A 20,248-nucleotide genomic window follows, 5' to 3' on the forward strand; every position below is an offset into this window, starting at 1 on the left:
CATCCACCTCTCTGCCAAGGTCTCCATTAATGGCGTCCAAGCCTCCGTTTAATGGCGTGGCTATGTCTCACTCAATTGAGATTTAAGAGAGAAAAAAGGAAATTTTGCACGGATCTTGATGTAAGATCCGACGGACCTATATAGCATCTACTGCGACTTATAGCAAGACTGATGAATATATATTAGGACGACGAGAGTGGATAATAATTGTCTTACATAATTAGGAAGATAATTAAAAAATCCACATGCGGCTACGCCCTAAATACACAAGGGCAAAAGAAGAAGGAAGATGTATACAACGATCTGGCTCGCTGGTCTCTACTTTTTTTATGTGCTGCACGTCACGGAGACTAGTTCTCACGGCGAGCGGCGGTGATCTCTTTCATCAGTTTCATGTCCTTAATACACTGCTTGGCAGCATCCCGTGCTTCCTCCACCAGCCTTTCGTGCTCGATGCGTAGCATGGCATTCTCGTCCATAAGTTTCTTGACGATGACGCCCGTCCTCTACAAGAAGGCAGCGGTCTCCCCCGCCTGCTTCGGCCTTTCAGTGATCTTCACCCTCAGCAGGTAGCGCCCGGCCTGGAGCTTCGCATTGCCCTCCCCTAGTTGCCGGATGATGCCGGTAGCCTCGTCCTGCAAGCTCGCCCAGCTGAAGATCTGATCCATCTGGCTATGGACGATCACATGCATGCGCCTGTAAGAGTCCTCGCCTGCCTGCGAGAAATTTTCCCAGGCCGCCGCGGTGCGGCGGGGCCTTCGTGCTGCTTCGGCGGCACGGCGGGACATCTCTGCTGCTTCCGCGGTGCACCCGGACTAGTCTGCTACATCGATGGCGCAGCGGGACCTCCGTGTTGCTTCGGCGGCGCAGCGGGACCTCTGTGCTTCTACTGCTGCGCAGCTAGACATGTCGGCGGGTTTCGCGACGAGGCAGGACATCTCTCATGCATCCTCTTCCATGCTCGCCTCTCCCTGGTGGAAATCTCTCTACCCAGTACTCACGCTGGCCATGGCAGATGCAAAGGAATGATGCTGAATGACTTGATTGTTTTTCGCGGATGAGGAGTTGAGGAGGAATGTGCAGTCATCTTGGCATAGTAGTATTTATAACGGAGTACTACTAATACGCTCCTAAGTGGGAAACCATTTAGGTTGTGATCGGTGTGAACAGGTTTGCAATCAAATATAGCATGGTAGTAGTTTGGAATGTGAAGAGACGCAAGCTCAAAATTTTGAAGTGCGGCACTATTCCCGGATGGCGTAACGTGGGCACGTGTTCTCGGCCATGGTGTAGCATATGCCATGGTACTACTTCTTTTTCTACTGCCGTGTATGTGCAATAACTGGCACCATCGGATACATATCTTACGGTTATTGGGGTGTTCGACAGGAATATCCTCGTGGCGAGCTATAGACTAGTGTTTTTTTCACACGCATTACATCGACACATATCATCTCTCTCCCTCTTTCCCACGCACACACCTGTCTCTCGGGACTTCCCGCACGCACCATCTCTAGCTCCCTAGGTCGATGCTACCCACATACACTTGTACTCTAAGTTTAGTACGTTATATAGGAAGAGAAGAGGTGCATGCACGCACTCATCCTCTCTCACACACGCATCTGTAGCTATGAATTGTAGTGTTCTCAACCATCCGATTGGCTCTATCATAGGTTTCATGTTGCTCCTTGGCCTTGAGATTGAGAAGTTTAAAATGCGGAGGCTAAGATGGAGGTGCGAGGTTTTGGTTAATGTGCGGGCCACACACGACACCAACACGACATGAGCTTCGTCTGCCTGGTGCGCCTGCAGTCGGGTGAGTTGTCCAAGTATAGACACAACCAGGCCCTCCTTCGTATCCGCGCCTCGACATAGACTAGTCACAGTGTGGAGTAACTTAGAGTAGTAACATGCATATAAGCTGTTATACTTACTTCTTATAAGCTGTTATACTTCTTACCCAAAGGATCTTTATATCCAACAGACACAAAATATCCGTTCGACTGTTGAAAATTACTTTAACTATTGATCTGATGTCGAAGTAATTGCTGCATCACTACCAAAGCCCACCATCTCTTAAGCTAAAGTAGACCAAGCTAACCCATATATTAGCATATTACTAAGATAAACAAAAGGCAATGTAGAATCATTTAGGACGTGAGCTTGTCAATCTGAATGTGGAGGGACACCGGCTTAGCCCCGGCCAGCAGCTTGGGCGGAATTGTGAAGAAGGTCAGCTCGTGCACGGCGACGTTGCCGAGATCCTTGCTGCTTGTCACATCCATTTCCACCTTGACAGCATCGGTCCTGCCTTTGGGCTCCCCCGGCGGGCCATTCGCCCACAGCTTGGCCATGTAGTGCGGCAGTGGGGACGACCCCGCTCTGATGCAAACGACCGACACCGTGATAGGCGCGCCGATGTCGAGCACGCCATCGACCAAGAAAAACGCACGGCCGTCCTCCTCTGCGAATAGCAAGAGCCGTGGCTCCGACAGTGGCACTTGCAGCTGGAGCACCTTGTCATACTGGATCCTATGCACGGGCATGGGATACATGGTTCTGATGTGGTGGGAAGGCGCCAGTGGTGGGCCTTCGTAGCCGCAGATGGGCACGGGGCATTCGCAGCGCGCAAGCGGACACACGCTTTGGTGATCAGCGAGCTTGTGGTAAGTGACATAGAGCCCACAACCTTCGTGCGGGCACTCCACCCTCACCGAGGAGAGGACGATGTCCACCCCGTGTTCCACACGTCGAAGCCACCGCCGCGCCCGCACTTCTGGCACTGCCGCTGGTTCCCGGGGCGCTCGACGCAGTAGTTCGTGCAGGCTAGGTGCCCTCCCTTGTACTGCACAAATCAATCGAACAACACATCAATCAAGAAACCTGCACCTTGCTCGATCAGCCGAACGGACGAGGTGTATTCGAACCTCATACACTGGAGGCTTCAAGGGGCGGAGGCACAAGGGGCAGTGGAGCAAGGTGAGGTCCATCGAGACCATAGAGAGCTCCATCGTCGGGTCCTATTCCGTCTGCATGATCTCGCCCTCCTCGTGCACAACCATCTCTCGCTTTATTAGGGCCGGGGCATTACAAAGCTTTACCGTCACATATTCATACTAATTCAAGGTGCATTAAATCAACACATGCAAGTATCAAAAGGAGAGTCACGGCATGCATGCATGCGTTGTAATCAATGCATCGATAAACGCAAATTATTGAAATATATCAAGTGCAATGCTTTGATGTGTCGCGTCAACTTGTACAAGACCGAGAAGTTTGATTACTACAACGCCCTCTCCCTCACTCACCTGCCTTTGGCTGCATGATAGGTGGGCCACCCACATGTTGGGCCCACCTGGCATACACACAAAGGCAGGAGCAGTAAGTCAATGAAGCTGCGTCCCTCCCTCGCCCATGAGCGTGGTGGCTGGCAGGACTAGGAGAAGCTTTCGTTCGCTACACGCTCTCCCTCCCGCACGCGGTGGACATGCAGCAGTTCAATCTGTGTCAGATGGACATAACCATACTGTAGTACTCCTCCACTGCAGTAGTACTCCATCATTGTTCGACTTCCCGAAGAGGCGAAGAGCCAATCGCAGCCCAGACACTCATGTGGCAGTTTCATGTGTAGAGTAGTCTAGGATAGTGTGTACCGTGCCTGTAAGCTTAAAATCGTTGGGGTCGGATCCATGCTTTTTTTTGATTAAAATAATCTTCTGGCCCTAGTCATCCTAGTGATTGTAGTTTGCATGTTCATCTGGTCAAGACAGGAATATATATTTTAATTTGTGGTGGGGTAAATGTTAGAGGTTGCAGCAAGTGGAGTATTGTACACTGCGGGTCTTTTAGCCAAGTTTAGAGGCAACCATGTGGGGCCAGTGCTATGATGTGTTGCATCAACTCGTACAATGAGGAGAAGCTTGATTTTACTACTACACGCCTTCTCCCTCGCCCATGCACGCGGTGGCTTGCAGACAAGGACATGCTTTTTCTTAGGCTGGTCGTAATGGAATACTAGTATCATGCATATGATACTAGTGTATTATACTACGCATCCGTAGTGCATAGTATCATATGTTAGTATCATCGATGACTTCATTTATTAGCATGCATGATACATAGTAGCACAACATTTAATATGATACGATATCATGATGTGATACTCAACCCTCTCTTTCTTCATTTACTTCTATGCCACCTCATCAAATTTGCCTAGTTGGCATGCATGATACTCCCTCCATTCCTAAATATTTGTCTTTTTAGATATTTCAAATGGACTAACACATATGGATGTATATATACATATTTTAGAGTGTAGATTCACTCATTTTGCTCCCTGTGTAGTCACTTGTTGAAATCTCTAGAAAGACAAGTGACTAGACTACACCGAGACGGAGTACATATGGAGCCATCTAAACCAGAATGGAGTATTTGCCTTTCTAGATATTTCAACAAGTGAGTACACTACACCGAGACGGAGTACATATGGAGCAAAATGAGTGAATCTACACCGTAAATAAATACGTCAGTGGCGGACCTAGGAAAAAATGGAGGGTGTGCACACTTCAAAAAAATCTACCTAATCTAAGTGTCATATCATGTATGACAACAGAATAACACAAATAGCTCAATCAAGTCTCACAATATTATGTTTTAGAAAATAATTTCAAATTTGCGAAATTACAGTACAAATAGTCTTACATGAAAGATGCACAAGAATAACTTCGGTTTGCCCTTCAGGTGCAACCTTATTTATTTGACCTCATGTTTTCAACAAAATGGAGATAATACTACCAATCCTCTGTGTCTTAAGTTATGCAAGTACAACGAAACAAGAAGAGTCCTACAATTACAACAAAACGGTAACTATTGTTTTGCTCAAATGATGAATAGTTTTTATGTCTTTAAATGGACAAGAATGTGGGCTTAAATGGGTTGCAATGTCCTATTTCCACAGCGGGCGACTGGTGCGGGTGACCCATGCATCCAGTTGGTCAATGGAAAGCGTTTCGGGGAGGACGGCCGGTGGAGAAAGGAGAGGAAGGGACCGAGCGACAAGGCGAGCGGCCGAGCGGAGGGAAGCACGGGGAGTGGCGATGTCTGAAATGCAGACTAGCAGTCAAGATGAGTGATTAGGTTTGGATGGATGGCTCCTGCATTCGTGTCTGTGGACTGTACCCATTGTTTGTAGACGGATGCAGGAGAAAATTTGTGGGCCAATGTTGAAAATCAAATCTTGTTATACCTACCTTTTCTTTCCCCTCTCGCAAGGCAATTAGGGAAAGCCTTCCTCCCCTCGATCTTCACCTGCGAGTCCATGGATACGCCTTCTCTCAGCATGTCGCTCCGGTGGACGGTGACGGGAGGGGATTTTTGGTGTGTCGAATCCGGCTAGTAGATAGGTAGGATTTTAGTCCTCGCAAGGGCGACGTTCAAACGGATGGCAGCGCTTCTTCTTCGAGTCAGTCTTTCAGGCTCCGATCCTCCTCAAGTTCGTTCGTTGGGACGGATTAGATGGAGCTCTAGCGTAGATTCCTGCAAGCTCCTCGGGGCGGTGAGGTTAGGGTTTCTCGTCGTGGGCACGCAACGGCGATATTTGGTGTCAGGCTCTTCAGATCTATTCAAGGATTTAACGGCGATGATTGTGGCTCCGGGACGCTGGTCCTCAGGGAAGACTTCCTGGCATGCGCACGAAGACTTCCCGGCTGTCATCGACAAGGCCAGACCGGCTCTGGTGGGGGAGCGACGACAGCGGCTGGTTCTGGCGGCAGCAATGGTCGTTTGGTGGTCCATGGATCTCGATGTAATTTTTATTATGCTTGAGGTGTTTTGTACTTCTAGTGAATCTTTATAGTTGAATTTATCCTTTTCGTAAAAAAAGTTGAAAATTTCACGTGATAGATCGAAGTTGTCTCAAACAATAACGTGGCATACCGAAGAGTCCTAATTTTTTTTCCATTTTTCTGTTTGCAATCTACATGAGTCGCCGCTAGAGTTTCCGTCGAGTTGATCGATGGAATTGATCTAGCTAGCTTCTACCAGGCTCATGTATGTACAAAAGTCTTTGGCTGGACACACACATAGTGCTGCTAGTAGAAAAAACAGTCGAGCTGCTTCTATGGTTTGCTAGGTTTGCATGTACGTGTACAACTTCAGGTGAATTAGTTCTAGTACTGTAAAAGCAACAAAATAAGAAAAATATGACATATAGTGAAAAAATCTGTAAAATACTGGGTGTGCCACGGCACACTCGGCACACTCTCTAGGTCCGCCAATGAAATACGTAGTTCTCTTGTTTTCCTCTCTGCCTTGGTCGCGGTGCACAATATTGAGTATACTAGTACTATCATCTTGAAATTTACGAAGTCACCATAGGCACCTCGTCATCGACGGGAACGTCTCCTGACACGCGATAGACGCGAGCGGCAGTCGCCTCCATAGGTGCTTGAATTCCATTGCCGAGGAGGGAGAGGGTAGCGGTTCCCGAGACATGGATCGGTCAATGATGCATCCTCAATTACACGCGGAGGGAATTAATTGGAAAAGCGGAATAGAGCCAGCACAATGTGAATGCAACAGAGTTTGGATTCTCATATAAAGGCGCCCCACCACTCCAATCCATCTACTCCCAGTCTCTGCGCAACACTGCTCACTCCAATCCAAGATCAAGTGACCAGAAGCCATAAGCACCTATGGAGGCGATGGACACGAGTGGCAGTCGGCTGTGCCAAATCATCCAAGGCGTCGGCCTGCGGCCCCGCACCGCGCGGCATTTCCAGACCGTGCTAGCGACCGCCAGCGTCGTAGCCCTCGCCGATTCCGGCTTCGCCTCTTGGATGGACGGCATGATGGTCATCTCCATCCGCAAGTTCACCGCCGTCAAGAAGCGCGCGGACGACCTTGCCGTACTGCTCCAGCCCGCGTGCCCAGGCTCCTCATTGCCTGCCACCCTCATCGACCTCCATGGCGACGAACTCTTTCAAGCCTTGGTGGCCCTGTAGGTGCCGGAGATCACGATGAAGAATGTGCACCTCGAGGCCGCGCTCGCCGTGCAGCGCCTCACCATGCAAGAAACCGTCGACCTGCACATCCACGTCTACGAGGAAATCGTCTACATAGGACACTACAAGGCCAGCGAGGACAAAAAGACGTTGGCCTTCTTCCAGTGGCTGGAATCTTTGGACGCCATTGTTCAGAAGCACGTCGACTTGGACACAAAATCCGCTGCTACTTAGCCGCCGTTCGGTGAGCCGGCGCCCTGAGTCGAGGAGGTGGATGTCGTTGATGGATGCATCTCTTCTTCTTGCCTCCTGTAACCAGCACTGCATCACCTCGTGGCCTTAATGTTTTATTAGTATAGTACTCCCTCCGTGGAGTAGTACTGTACATGCTACAGTCTAGACCGTAGCACATTATTTTTTATGGCCATATCAACACATTGTTTTCTACTGCTGGTTCACTGGGCTGCTGTGGTTCGCACTCCTCCGACGTGACTAGTATATACCACATGATTATTTGCTCCTTCTTACTACTATGTACTTTGTCGACATCTGGGAGAGCTAGCATCCAGGTCGACGTGTCATGCACCAGATTATAGTGCGGAACGGAAGGGGGGCATCACCCCGGTCGTACCACCAGTAATTCATGACTTTAGTGAGTAGTCATATCACAAGTCTTTCCAGCAGTAACGCGGTGTCAAATCGCACAACCCGACCTTTCCAGCAGTAAGTAAGTTGAATCCGCTACTCCCTCACCCTCCTCGCCTCTCTGTCAAACCACCTACCCGAAAACTGCCGTGCGTACTGCCCGGGAAAAGCCCCGCCCTCAACTTTTAACTACGCGAAAATAGTTCGAGCTTGTTCGTTCTATATAAATACTACTATTACTATATGTTTATTCATCTGTGGGGTTGTTCAATGAATGGAGGGCCGGGGAGCACAAGTGAACAATACTACTACTACTAGTAGTAAGTAGGAGTCGTACAGTTAGTCACCTTAAATAGAGAGTTTCTTTTCTTTAATGCCACGTACACAAATTGAAATGCTTGTTGTGGAGAGAAAAAGATAATCACTCCACTATATATGTACGCAGGGGACTGAGCGCTTGCTTTACTAGGGTTGCTCTCTTCATTCTCTCATCCTCTCCAGATCTAAACAAGACAGCGGTAGCGACATTTTCTCTCTACTCACCGCTGGTCACCGATCCGGCCGGATCCCTTCGGTTGGTGTGCGTAGAGGACTAGGTGCATCATTCACACGGTCATCGCTGGCGAGGGAGGAAACCTACAACTACCGGAGGGGCCCGATCCTCTGCCCGTGCCGTTCTCTCCGACACAGTGCCGGCTTGGGAGGTCCTCTGACCCTTCTTCCTCCCTGCCGTATTGTGCGCAGATCCGACCTATCGCCGCCGACATCCCGACGAACCTCAGGTATAAGTTCTTCGAAAGCGGCCTTGCTCTACTTCCCCAGATCCCCACGTGTCTGCATGTGCATCTTTTTCTACTCCCATTAGCTCTTCCAAAGCCACCTAAAATTTTAGTATTATTAGATGTTGGGGATATAACTATTGAGCATAAACCGCCTAGGAGGGGCCGGGTTATGCTCATGATGATTTACCAGTATTGAAGCCCATGAAGACATAGAGGATGGCGACTTACGAAGGAGACTTAATAAGAAGGCCCAAAGCCCGAAGGCGGATTAGGGCCCATAAATGTAAACCGCCATAGGAGTATGACTTGTATTGTAAGATAGGAAAGAGTAGATACCGAGCCAGACTCGTTTATGAGCCGGCCGGGAATCTGTGAACGGCCGGGCGTCAACCTATGTATATAAAGGGACGACCCGGCGGCGGTTTAGGGACAAGAAAGAACAGATCAAGAGCCAGGTTAAGCATATTCGCTCCCTGGTCATCGAAACCCTAGCAATACCACCTCAAATTGGATTAGGCCTTTACCTTCACCGCAAGGGGCCGAACCAGTATAAACTCCTCGTGTCCTTTGTCCTGATTAACCCCTTTAAGCTAACCTCGTTGCGATGGCTCCACGACTAAGTCCTCACACTAGGACATCTGTCGTGACAATTTGACGACAATTGACGCCCATCGTGGGGCTATCGCATGATGGTTTCAAGTTCTTAGAGGGCAACTTCGAAGGGATCAAGGGATACGTCGTGGGCCGGATGACCAAGAGTCGTTGCGGCAAGCTCTTGATACGTCTCCAATGTATCTATAATTTTTGATTGTTCCATGCTATTATATTATCTGTTTTTGGATGTCTAATGGGCTTTATTATACACTTTTTTGGGACTAACCTACTAACCCAAGGCCCAGTGCAAATTGTTGTTTTTTTTTTCCTATTTCAGTGTTTCGCAAAAAAGAAATATCAAATGGAATCCAAATGGAATGAAACCTTCGGGAGAGTTATTTTTGGAACAAACGTGATCCAGGGGACTTGGAGTGGACGCCAAGAAAGAAACGAGGGATCCATGAGGCAGGGAGGCGCGCCTGCCCCCTGGGCGCGCCCCCACCCTCGTGGGCCCCTCGCAGCTCCACCGACCTACTTATTCCTCCTACATATATATCCATATACCCCAAAAACATCCAGGAGCACCGCGAAACCCTATTTCCACCGCCGCAACCTTCTGTACCCAAGATATCCCATCTTGGGGCCTTTTCCGGAGCTCCGTCGGAGGGGGAATCAATCATGGAGGGATTCTACATCAACTCCATGGCCCCTCCGATGATGTGTGAGTAGTTTATTGCAGACCTTTGGGTCCATAGTTATTAGCTAGATGGCTTCTTCTCTCTCTTTGGATCTCAATACAAAGTTCTCCTCGATCTTCTTGGAGATCTATTCGATGTAATTATTGTTGCGCTGTGTTTGTCGAGATCCGATGATTTGTGGGTTTATGATCAAGATTATCTATGAACAATATTTGATTCTCCTCTCAATTCTTATATGCAGGATTTGTTATCTTTGCAAGTATCTTCAAATTATCAGTTTGGTTTGGCCTACTAGATTGATCTTTCTTGCAATGGGAGAAGTGCTTAGCTTTGGGTTCAATCTTGCGGTGTCCTTTCCCAGTGATAGCAGGGGCAGCAATGCACGTATTGTATTGTTGCCATCGAGGATAAAAAGATGGGGTTTATATCATATTGCTTGAGTTTATCCATCTACATCATGTCATCTTGTCTAATGAGTTACTATGTTCTTATGAACTTAATACTCTAGATGCATACTGGATAGCGGTCGATGTGTGGAGTAATAGTAGTAGATGCAGAATCGTTTCGGTCTACTTGTCGCGGACGTGATGCCTATATACATGATCATGCCTAAATATTCTCATAATTATTCGCTTTTCTATCAATTGTTCAACAGTAATTTGTTCACCCACCGTAGAATATGCTATCTTGAGAGAAGCCACTAGTGAAACCTATGGCCCCCGGGTCTATCTTTTATCATATAAGTTTCCAATCTATTTTACTTTGCAATCTTTACTTTCAATCTATATCATAAAAATACCAAAAATATTTATCTTATTATCTCTATCAGATCTCACTTTTGCAAGTGGCCATGAAGGGATTGACAACCCCTTTATCACGTTGGTTGCGAAGTTCTTGTTTGTTTGTGCAGGTACTAGGTGACTTGCGTGTACCTCCTACTAGATTGATACCTTGGTTCTCAAGACTGAGGGAAATACTTATGCTACTTTGCCGCATCGCCCTTTCCTCTTCAAGGGAAAACCAACACATGCTCAAGAGGTAGCAGCTCTACATCGACGACGTAGGTTGGGGCCCCGAGGCCGGCTCAATTGAGTTCGGGTACCGGGTCCCCTTCCGCGGAATTCACGTCTTCATCGGCATGATCAGCGAACCGGGCCCTGAGCCGCACATCTGCATCGACATCATTGAGACGGCCCAGCGTGCGAGACCCGCCCGGGTTTGGCCTGCCATGAATCGCGCCTTCGTGGGATTTATCCATGGAGCGGAATCTGAGGATAGATTGACATCTAGTGGTGAGACGGTCGTTTACTCTGATGGTGAGTCATCCACCAGTGAGACCGAGTCATTGTATCAACTGCAAGACGGCCGGCTTGGGGGCTGTTCCGATGGCGATAGTATTCTGCACCCCTGCGAGCAGCCGAACCGGGTTGCAATGTTCATGGCTGGTACACAGCCCATGCAACACTCGTCGACTGCGGCAGACCTAATTTCTGGGTCAGCAGCGGCAACAGCTGCCGGGGCAGGAGGCCTTGTGCGCCCACCGGCTCATGTCTTAACTGACTTGCTGGATAAGCCGACAGCATTGTTAACAACAGTGGTTGACCCGGCGGATTAGGATCAGCATAACACAGTGGTTGCAAAATTGCATGATGAGATAGCACATGCCAAGGAGGAGCTAAACGCAGAAAACGCTAGGATGGCCGAGGAGCGGGCTGCTTTGGATGCTCAGGCACAGCGGATTCAGTCGGAGTCTTACCGGCTCATGTTAGATCAGAACACTTCAAACGAAGTCATGAGGAGGAGGCATCAGACTCGTCTGCCCTCGGTTTACGAGGCAAGAAATCTCTTTAACACGCTAGGAGCAGGAACCAGTAACCCGACAGTGGTAAACCGGGTCGAAGCACCTGGGACGGGTACGCCAGTTCAGCCGCGCATGAGAGACCCGCCTCGTTAGAACAATAACCCGCCGCAGCACGTGCCGACGCCACCGGGTCATTACTCTAACCCTTTGGATAACATGATCGATGCGGCGTCACGATTGGCGGCTCTCCCGGTTGAAGGCGAGTCGCCGACGACAGTTGAAACACGGAGGGCTAGAGAGCTCCTTTAGACAGCACTGGTTCAGCAGCAGGCTTATTCTTACAGTCGTGACAGGATTCATTCCACCCCTCACCCGAGCCAGAGTGACAACATGCATATCGATGAGCCGGCCATGTCAAGCAGCGGGCGGAACCATAACCCGCCTCATGGACATAACCCGGCCGGCGGTGGCACTGTTTCTCAAAACATAGTGGATCAAGGTAGAGCACGTCGAGAGGCCGAGCTGGCGGCACAGTATGCGGCCCATCAACCTACTCCGGTTCGTCCAACCACTTCTGTGGAGCCAGGTGTAACCTTTAGAAATTTGGGTGTGCCATGTTTAGTACCGGATTTACGTAATGAGCATATGCCCAAGGATTTCAAGGGTCCTCGCAAGGTGCCTAACTATACTGCCGATTAACCTCCTGAAGCATGGGTCGAGAGTAATGAGATGGCCATGGAATTACTAGATGTTAGCGATGCCACGTGTGCTAAATATTTCCCACTGATGTTGGATGGAACGGCCCGCACTTGGTTGAAGGGGCTCCCTGCCAATTCTATTGGGTCATGGGCCGAGTTAAAAGCCCGGTTTATCCAGAATTTCAAGGATACATGCAAGCAGCCCATGTCAATTGTGGATTTAGCCTCCTGTGTCCAAGAAGAAGGTGAGTCGACAACCCATTGGGTGCGCCGGGTCTCAACAATCCTGCACTCGTCGGATCGCATCAATGCCGATTCAGCAGTCCTGATGTTGGAGAACAATTGTCATTTCACGCCCCTAAAGCTGAAATTAGGGCGGCTCAAACGCCACTGTAATGACATGGGGACACTCATGGCGGCTCTGGTTTAGTATGCTGACTCTGATGGTACCAAGGACCCCGAGTATGATGATGAAAAGCCGGGAAAGGGAAAGAAGAGCAGTAGCACCAGAGGGCAGCAGCATAATCTGGCGAATCAGGGAGGCAATGGTAAGCGAAAAGCTGATAATAGTTTGGACTTTGTGGCTAACACCAACACGCAGAATAATGGCCATCGTCGTAAGGGTAAACCGCCCCCACGGACCAGAGGATCGGGCTTTAATCTTGAGCAGATGTTAAATCAACCCTGCCCAAGGCATGGGACGCAAGAAATACCATCTGGCCACCTTTGGAAGGATTGCTTCATCATGAAGGAGTACAAAAATTCCAATCTCTTTGAAGACAATCATGGGCCGGGTGGTGGCCCAGGATCTGGCTCTCATGGACCGGGTTATGGCGGTGGCGGTTCTAGCTCTGGATTCCAAGGCAATCAAGGCAATCAGGGTGGCTACCATCAATAGTCAGGTCAGGGGAATCAACAGCAGCAATCTGGGTATCTAAGTAACCCAAAGCAGTTGAATAGTGGGCAGTACCACGTCTTCACCACAAGTTTATGCAAACGGGATTAGAAGCTTCATAAGAGGGCGGTGAACGTTGTTGAACCGGCAGTTCCCTGTTACTTGCGCTGGTCTGAGCAACCCATTGTGTGGAGTCGGGAAGATCGCCCTCTTCGAATTGATAATCTGGGTCACCTGGCATTGGCGGTCGCACCTCGGGTCGGAGGGTATAAGTTTACCAAGGTACTCATGGACGGAGGGAGCAACATCAATATCCTGTATTACGAAACTTTCTGTCGCATGGGGTTGACGGATAAAAATCTTAAACCGTCGAACACTATTTTCCATATTGTGGTGCCTGGTAAGTCGGCGTACCCAGTTGGTAAGATAGCTCTGGAAGTTGCTTTTGGAGATGTAGGTCAGAGACATTGACCTTTGAAGTAGTCAAGATTCACAGCCCGTATCACGCTCTGTTTGGACGGCCGGCTTATGCCAAGTTCATGGCACGACCTTGTTATGTTTATCGGCAGCTCAAGATGCCGGGTTATAAGGGGACCATTACAGTGCATGGGAGCCGAAAGATAGCTTTGGAATGTGAAGAAGGTGATGCGGCTTATGCCGAGTCAGTTTGTGCAACGGAGGAGTTAAAATTTTATAAGGACAATGTTGATCCGGTGGATATGACATCTTTGAAAAAACCAACTACAGAGCATGATCCGGTCTTGAAGTTTAAATCGGTAGATGATACCATGATGGTTGATTTTGTTCCTGGCGATTCATCCAAGCAATTCAGCATCAGTGCTAATCTGGATCTGAAATAGGAAAACACGCTCATCGAGTTCATCCGTGAGAACCGAGACATCTTTGCATGGAAACCTTCAGACATGCCAGGTACTGAGGGAACTCGCTGAGCACACTCTTAATATTGATCCCAAGTTTAAACCGGTCAAGCAGTTTCTTCGTCCCTTCAACGAAGAGAGGCGTAAGGCCATTGGTGAAGAGGTAGCCCGACTCTTGGCGGCTGGGGTTTATTATTGAGGTGTTTCATCCTGAGTGGTTGGCTAACCCGGTGCTGGTACTTAAAAAGAACGACACTTGGCGTATGTGTGTGGACTACACGGATTTAAACAAGGCTTGTCCGGCTGATCCTTTTGCTCTCCCTCGTATTGATAAGATTATCGATGCTACAACGGGTTGTGAGCATTTGAGTTTTTTGGATGCTTATTCTGGTTAACATCAGATCAAGATGGCAGTTAAGGACCAGGAGAAGACAACTTTCATAACTCCCTTTGGAGCCTTCTGCTATATGTGTATGCCTTTTGGGCTCAAGAGTGCCCAGGCGACTTATCAGAGATGTGTGCAGAATTGCCTTCATGATCAAATTGGGCGCAATGTTCATGCTTATGTGGATGATATTGTGGTGAAATCCAGAGAACAGAAAACATTGATAGATGATTTGAAGGAAACCTTTGATAATCTCCGGGTTTATAAAATGATGCTTAACCCGACCAAGTGTGTTTTTGGTGTGCCGACAGGCAAGCTCTTGGGCTTTTTGGTGTCTAACATGGGCATTGAAGCTAATCCGGAGAAGATCAAAGCCATCACTTCTCTGGCTAAACCGGCGTGTGTCAATGATGTGCAACGTCTGGCGGGTCGTATTGCAACATTAAGCCGGTTCATAAGCCGGTTGGGAGAGAAGGCTATCCCTCTATATCAGATGATGAAAAAGACAGATAATTTTGTCTAGAGTGATGCCGCTAATGCAGCATTTGAGGACTTGAAGAAGCAGCTGGCTGAGCCACCTGTTCTGGCTGCTCCTGTTGATAAAGAGCCATTGTTGTTGTATGTGGCTGCCAATGCCCGGGCTATCAGCGTGGCTATTGTGGTGGAACGGAAGGAGGCAGACAAGGAATATCCGGTTCAAAGGCCGGTTTACTACATCAGCGAGGTGCTTATTGAGTCCAAGCAGAGATATCCGCACTGGCAGAAGCTTGTATATGGGGTGTTCATGGCCAGTCGGAAGCTTAAGCAATATTTTCTGGGTCATCCCATCACTGTGATTAGTTCTGCTTCTTTAGGGGACATTATTCAAAATAGAGAAGCCACAGGTCGGATAGCCAAGTGGGCCATTGAGCTTGGTCCTCATGGTTTGAAATATATGCCTCACATGGCCATCAAGTCTCAGGCGCTGGTGGATTTCATCAATGACTGGACAGAGCTATAGATGCCTGAGGAAAAGCTAGATCACATGTATTGGACTATTCACTTTGATGGGTCCAGGCAATAGGAGGGCTCGGGGGCTGGAGTTGTGCTCGCTTCCCCTCGAGGTGACAATTTTTGTTATGTTCTCCGTTTGATGTTCCCTTGCACTAACAATGCGACTGAATATGAGGCCTTGCTCCACGGTCTTCGGATGGCTAAGGAGATGAACTTAAGCCGGGTTAGGTGCTTTGGTGACTCAGATTTGGTGGCTCAACAAGTTTCTGGTACTTGGGATTCTAAGGATCCACTCATGGCGGCTTATCGATGAGAAGTGGACGTTATTGCTGGTCACTTCAAGGGTTATCAAGTCGAGCATGTTGATCCGAGAAAAAAATGAAGCGGCTAATGCCTTAAGCCGGTTGGGTTCTCAATGTAAACCGGTGCCGCCTAATGTCTTTCTTGACATTTTGCATAACCCATCGGTCAAGTTACCTATAGAGGAGGACTTAGCTATTCCTGACCCGGAAGCTCAGTTGGTGGCAGCTCTTCATGTAATTCCTGATAGGACAGTCCCTTATTTGGCTTATATGACCCGGGGTGAGTTACTTGAGGATGAAACCTTAGCCAGGCAGATAACCCGGCTGTCTAAGTCAATGACAATTGTCAATGGAGAACTGTATCATTGCAGTGTTACAGGGGCCTTTCAATGTTGTGTTTCTCCAGAAGAGGGTCGTGAGATCCTGCGTGAGATTAATGAAGGAGGCTGTGGTCATCATGCCAGTTCAAAGTCTCTTGTGGCTAAAGCTTTTCGTCATGGGTTTTATTGGCTAACGGCTCATGCTGATGCTGAAGACCTGGTCAGTAGGTGTGATGGATGTTAGAAATTTTCACGACGAGCCCATGTGCCGGCTCAAGAATTGAGGATGATTCCAATTACTTGGCCATTTTTAGTTTGGGGGCTTGACATGGTTGGACCTTTCAAAAGATCCAAGGACAAAAAGACACATATCCTGGTGGCGGTTGACAAATTTACAAAGTGGGTTGAGGCCGAGCCGGTCACTAAATGTGACGCGGCGACGGCGGTTTAGTTCATCAAAAAGGTGATTTTGCATTTTGGCTTTCCCCACAGTATTATAAATGATAATGGCACTAATCTATCCAAGGGTGCTAGTGCTATGAAAGAATTTTTTCAACGTGAGCACATCCGACTTGACGTATCGTTAGTGGCTCACCCTCAATCTAATGGTCAAGCTGAGAGAGCCAATCAAGAGATCCTGAGAGGCATCAAGCCCCGACTTATGGTTCCCCTGTAGAGGACGCCGGGTTGTTGGGTGGAGGAGTTACCTTCCGTGTTATGGAGCATTAATACCACCCTAACAGATCTACAGGATACACGCCTTTCTTCATGGTTTACGAAGCAGAGGCAGTTCTCCCTAGTGACATCCGTCATGACTCACCTCGTGTGGCGGTTTATGTTGAAGCTGACAATGAAAAAGCACGTCAGGAAGCACTTGACTTGTTGGATGAGGAGCGTGACATCGCGGCGGCTTGTTCGGCGATTTACCAGCAAGATCTGTGTCGTTACCATAGCCGCCGGGTTAAAACCAGAACTTTCCAAGAAGGCGATCTGGTGCTCCAGCTTATCCAAGATTAGACTGATACTCACAAGTTATCCCCACCTTGGGAAGGACCCTTTGTGGTTAGCAAGAATCTAAACAATGGGTCATATTACCTTATCGATGTTTGAGACCACAAGGACTCATGCACGTCGGAGGAAGAGACCCGCTGGCCGTGGAATATTGCTCATCTTCGGCCTTACTACACTTGAGCCACTGGCTCTTCTGATATACATATTTTTGAAAAAATATATATTATGATCAATATAATAAACCGGCATCCCTACTAAAGCAGGGCCTCTGTCGTTTTTTTCTTTTAAATAACGAGTTTTTGATCACTTGGGGGCTTTTGCTTTATAGAGCGAAGTTATGATTACCCTTTGATCCAGCTTATTGGCCACAAAAAAACTTGGGGGCTTCTACCCAGGTTAACAGGGACCAAAGAGAGTCTGTTGCAAAAGCACAACTCAAACATAGGCGCCCGTTGAGCACAGCTCAAAAATATTGCTTGGGGGCTCCTTGTTCTAAAGAACAAAAAGTTTTTATAACCCTTGTGATAGGCTTAAAAGCCAAGCTTGGAAGCCAGGTGTATTCACCTAAAACCCCGGGTTATCCTGCCTTTTTAAGTCTGCCACTCTGCCCAGGTAATCTTGGAATGACCCGCCGTACTTTTGACAAGTCAATCTTATACAGACCCTGAACTTGTCAAAGTTAAAACGACGATTGGTTGTGTGAGGTCCGACTTATAAGGTATAAAGGTTTAACTCAGTGGCTGTGTGGCCCGTGAAAGCACTTGAGTATTATGCCTGGCCGCCTATGAAAGCCTTGATTTTTTGTTCTTGTTGGATTTGAACATTTTTTTTAGTTTTTTCCTCATGTGGCATAGTAATATATGGTTACAAAGCCGATGAGGACTGTGCTACCTTATGGTTTATACATGAAACTACCCGGTGTTTATTAACCTGGCCTGGCTTTCGGCTATAAGTCACCAATATGAGATAAGATAATATCCGGTGTTTATTAACTCGGTCTGGCTTTGTTAATAAGCCGGCAATAAATGATATTACCAGTGCTCAAATTTTGGGTTATCACCCTTATTACACTAGCTTGGTAAACCAACAGTGTGTCCAATGTCACAGGTATGCTGTATTTTAAATTCTATATGGTTATCCTTAATTCCAGCCTTGGTTATAAACTATGATAGTTTCCTATAGTTTATATCGGGCATTATAACCCGTCTAGCGGTAAACCGCCAGGACACTTTTCACCTGTTGTATGCAGGACCAGATTTAAAATTGCTAGTATCATAAGCATACGTGGCATATCTGTAACACCCCGAGACCGATGTGCCAGGTGTCCTCCAGTTATTCGCTGTTGTTGCCTTGTCATTGCTTGCGTGTCATGCATTGCATACCAAGTCATCATGTGCATTTCAATTGCATACATGTTCGTCTCATGCATCCGAGCATTTTCCCCGTTGTCCGTTTTGCAATCTGGCGCTCCTATGTCACCCGGTGTCCCTTTCTACCTCTTTTCGTGTGCGGGTGTTAAACGTTTTCGGATTGGATCGAGACTTGTCATGCGGCCTTGGTTTACTATCGGCAAAGCTCCTGTCAAGTTTCGTCGCATTCAGAGCCCGTTTGACTGCCCAACCGCCATCCGTAGCGGCACCATTGTCGGTTTATTCGTCGGACGTTTTCAGTCTTCGGAAACCCGTGCCGGACTGCCCTCTCTTCTCTTCCCACATCCCACCTAGGTCCAGCCTACCTCTCCTCACATCCGGAACCGCCCGATCGCGATCGGAGGGTCAAGAAACCCCCTCCTAACCCTAATCCTAGCCCCTTTCCTATTTAAACCAACCCCCTTCCATTTTGGGTAGCTACCTACACCTCCCCCTAAAATTCCGTGCCCCCAATCATCTCCCAGCCACCTCCCACCTCCTTTCCTCGAATTCCGGCGCCGGCAAGCCCTCCGTCGCCACTTGTCGCGCCTCCATTGGCCCCACCGCCGTTGATCGCGCCCTCCTCCAACCCCAGGGCGCCACGCGTCGCCTCCAGTGCCCCAGCGCGGCCGCGGCCCGCCAGGCCCGTGGGAGGCCCGCCTCGGGCCGCAACGGGCCAGAGCCGCCCGCGCGCGTGCCCCGCTGGCCTTCTCCGCTCTGCGTCCGTCGTTCGCCGCCGCAGCACCCTCGCCAGCACCGACCCCGCCGCCTCGCCGGTGCGTCGCCCCGGCCACCGAACGGCCCGCGCCGCCGCCGGACCCCAGATCCAGCCGCCGCCATGGAGATGCGCCTCTCCGAGCTCCGTCGACACCGGGAACGAGATCCCTGGGGCCAGATCCACCCGGATCTACCCATTTCCGGCGCCTCCCGCGCATCCCCGTCATCCCTGGCCTTCGCCGGCCCTGCCAGAACCACCGCCGCTGCCATGACCGTGCTCGGGAGCGAGCATAGGAGCTGCTTCTCCCGTGCGTCGCTCCTGGACCCCAAGTGGGCCAGGAGCCCGAATCCGGCCCAGCTCCTTCCCGGCTAGCACAGCGCCAAGTCAGCCCATCTCTGCCCAAGGCCCAGCAACCCCACCTCGGCCTGCCTCCTCCGCCCGTTGACTTTTCCCGGAGAGGTCCAAATTTCACCAAGTCCCCCCAGATTTCAGTATTCTTTTGAGCATATTCATCGCATCATAACTCTGCATCCGTAGCTCCGATTCGTGCGTGTAGCATATCAAAATGTTCGTCTCGACGAGTACATCATTTCATCTCATTGCATCATTTTCATTTGAGCTCATCTTGATGCCCGAAATGCTGTTGGAAGAGGGCGATGTGAGTACTTTGCCAGATCTGTTTCAGCAAATGCCATTTTGTCATTTTTGCCATGATTATTGTGTGCCTGCTATGACCCTGAGCTCTACATGTGTTTTGTTATATGCCATGCCATCTTTACAGTGGTGCTTACCATGTATTTTTGTGATATTTTTGGTGACTAGCACAAGCTTGCAAAGTAGTGCAATCGGCAATGCTGACTTCAGGGACTTAGTTCTTCACTAAGTCCTTGTCCTGATTTTGTCGTTATGCCATATGTTCATGTCGTTTCCTAGTGATCCGTGCCTATTTTGAGGATGATCAGTAAGGAGGATTTGTTAACATTGTGGTGCTCTATCCATACATGTCTTTGTTTGCATTTATGGAGCACCCTAGCTTGAGTCAATCGAGATCTACTTTTGCTATATCGTGAATCCTGACAGATTGTTGACATGTTAGCGATTTTGCCGAGGATGTTGCT

General features: G+C 48.8%; 1 protein-coding gene across 1 annotated transcript; it reads right to left on the bottom strand.

The window, feature by feature from the left end:
- Positions 1-2,150: 2,150 nt before the first annotated feature.
- LOC147970426 (uncharacterized) lies at positions 2,151-2,546 on the bottom strand. Its single transcript, XM_087523433.1, has one exon. It carries the CDS (start codon positions 2,544-2,546, stop codon positions 2,151-2,153), a length of 396 nt encoding a protein of 131 aa, XP_087379559.1.
- Positions 2,547-20,248: the final 17,702 nt, after the last annotated feature.

The sequence above is a fragment of the Triticum urartu genome, chromosome 5A (genome assembly GCF_056163025.1).
Source record: "Triticum urartu cultivar PI428250 chromosome 5A, HENAU_Tu73, whole genome shotgun sequence".
Classification (NCBI taxonomy): Eukaryota; Viridiplantae; Streptophyta; class Magnoliopsida; order Poales; family Poaceae; genus Triticum; species Triticum urartu.

What these genes read in the sequence shown, in the direction of transcription:
- LOC147970426 (XM_087523433.1), bottom strand. Translation starts at nt 2,546, where the DNA reads ATGCCCGTGCATAGGATCCAGTATGACAAGGTGCTCCAGCTGCAAGTG.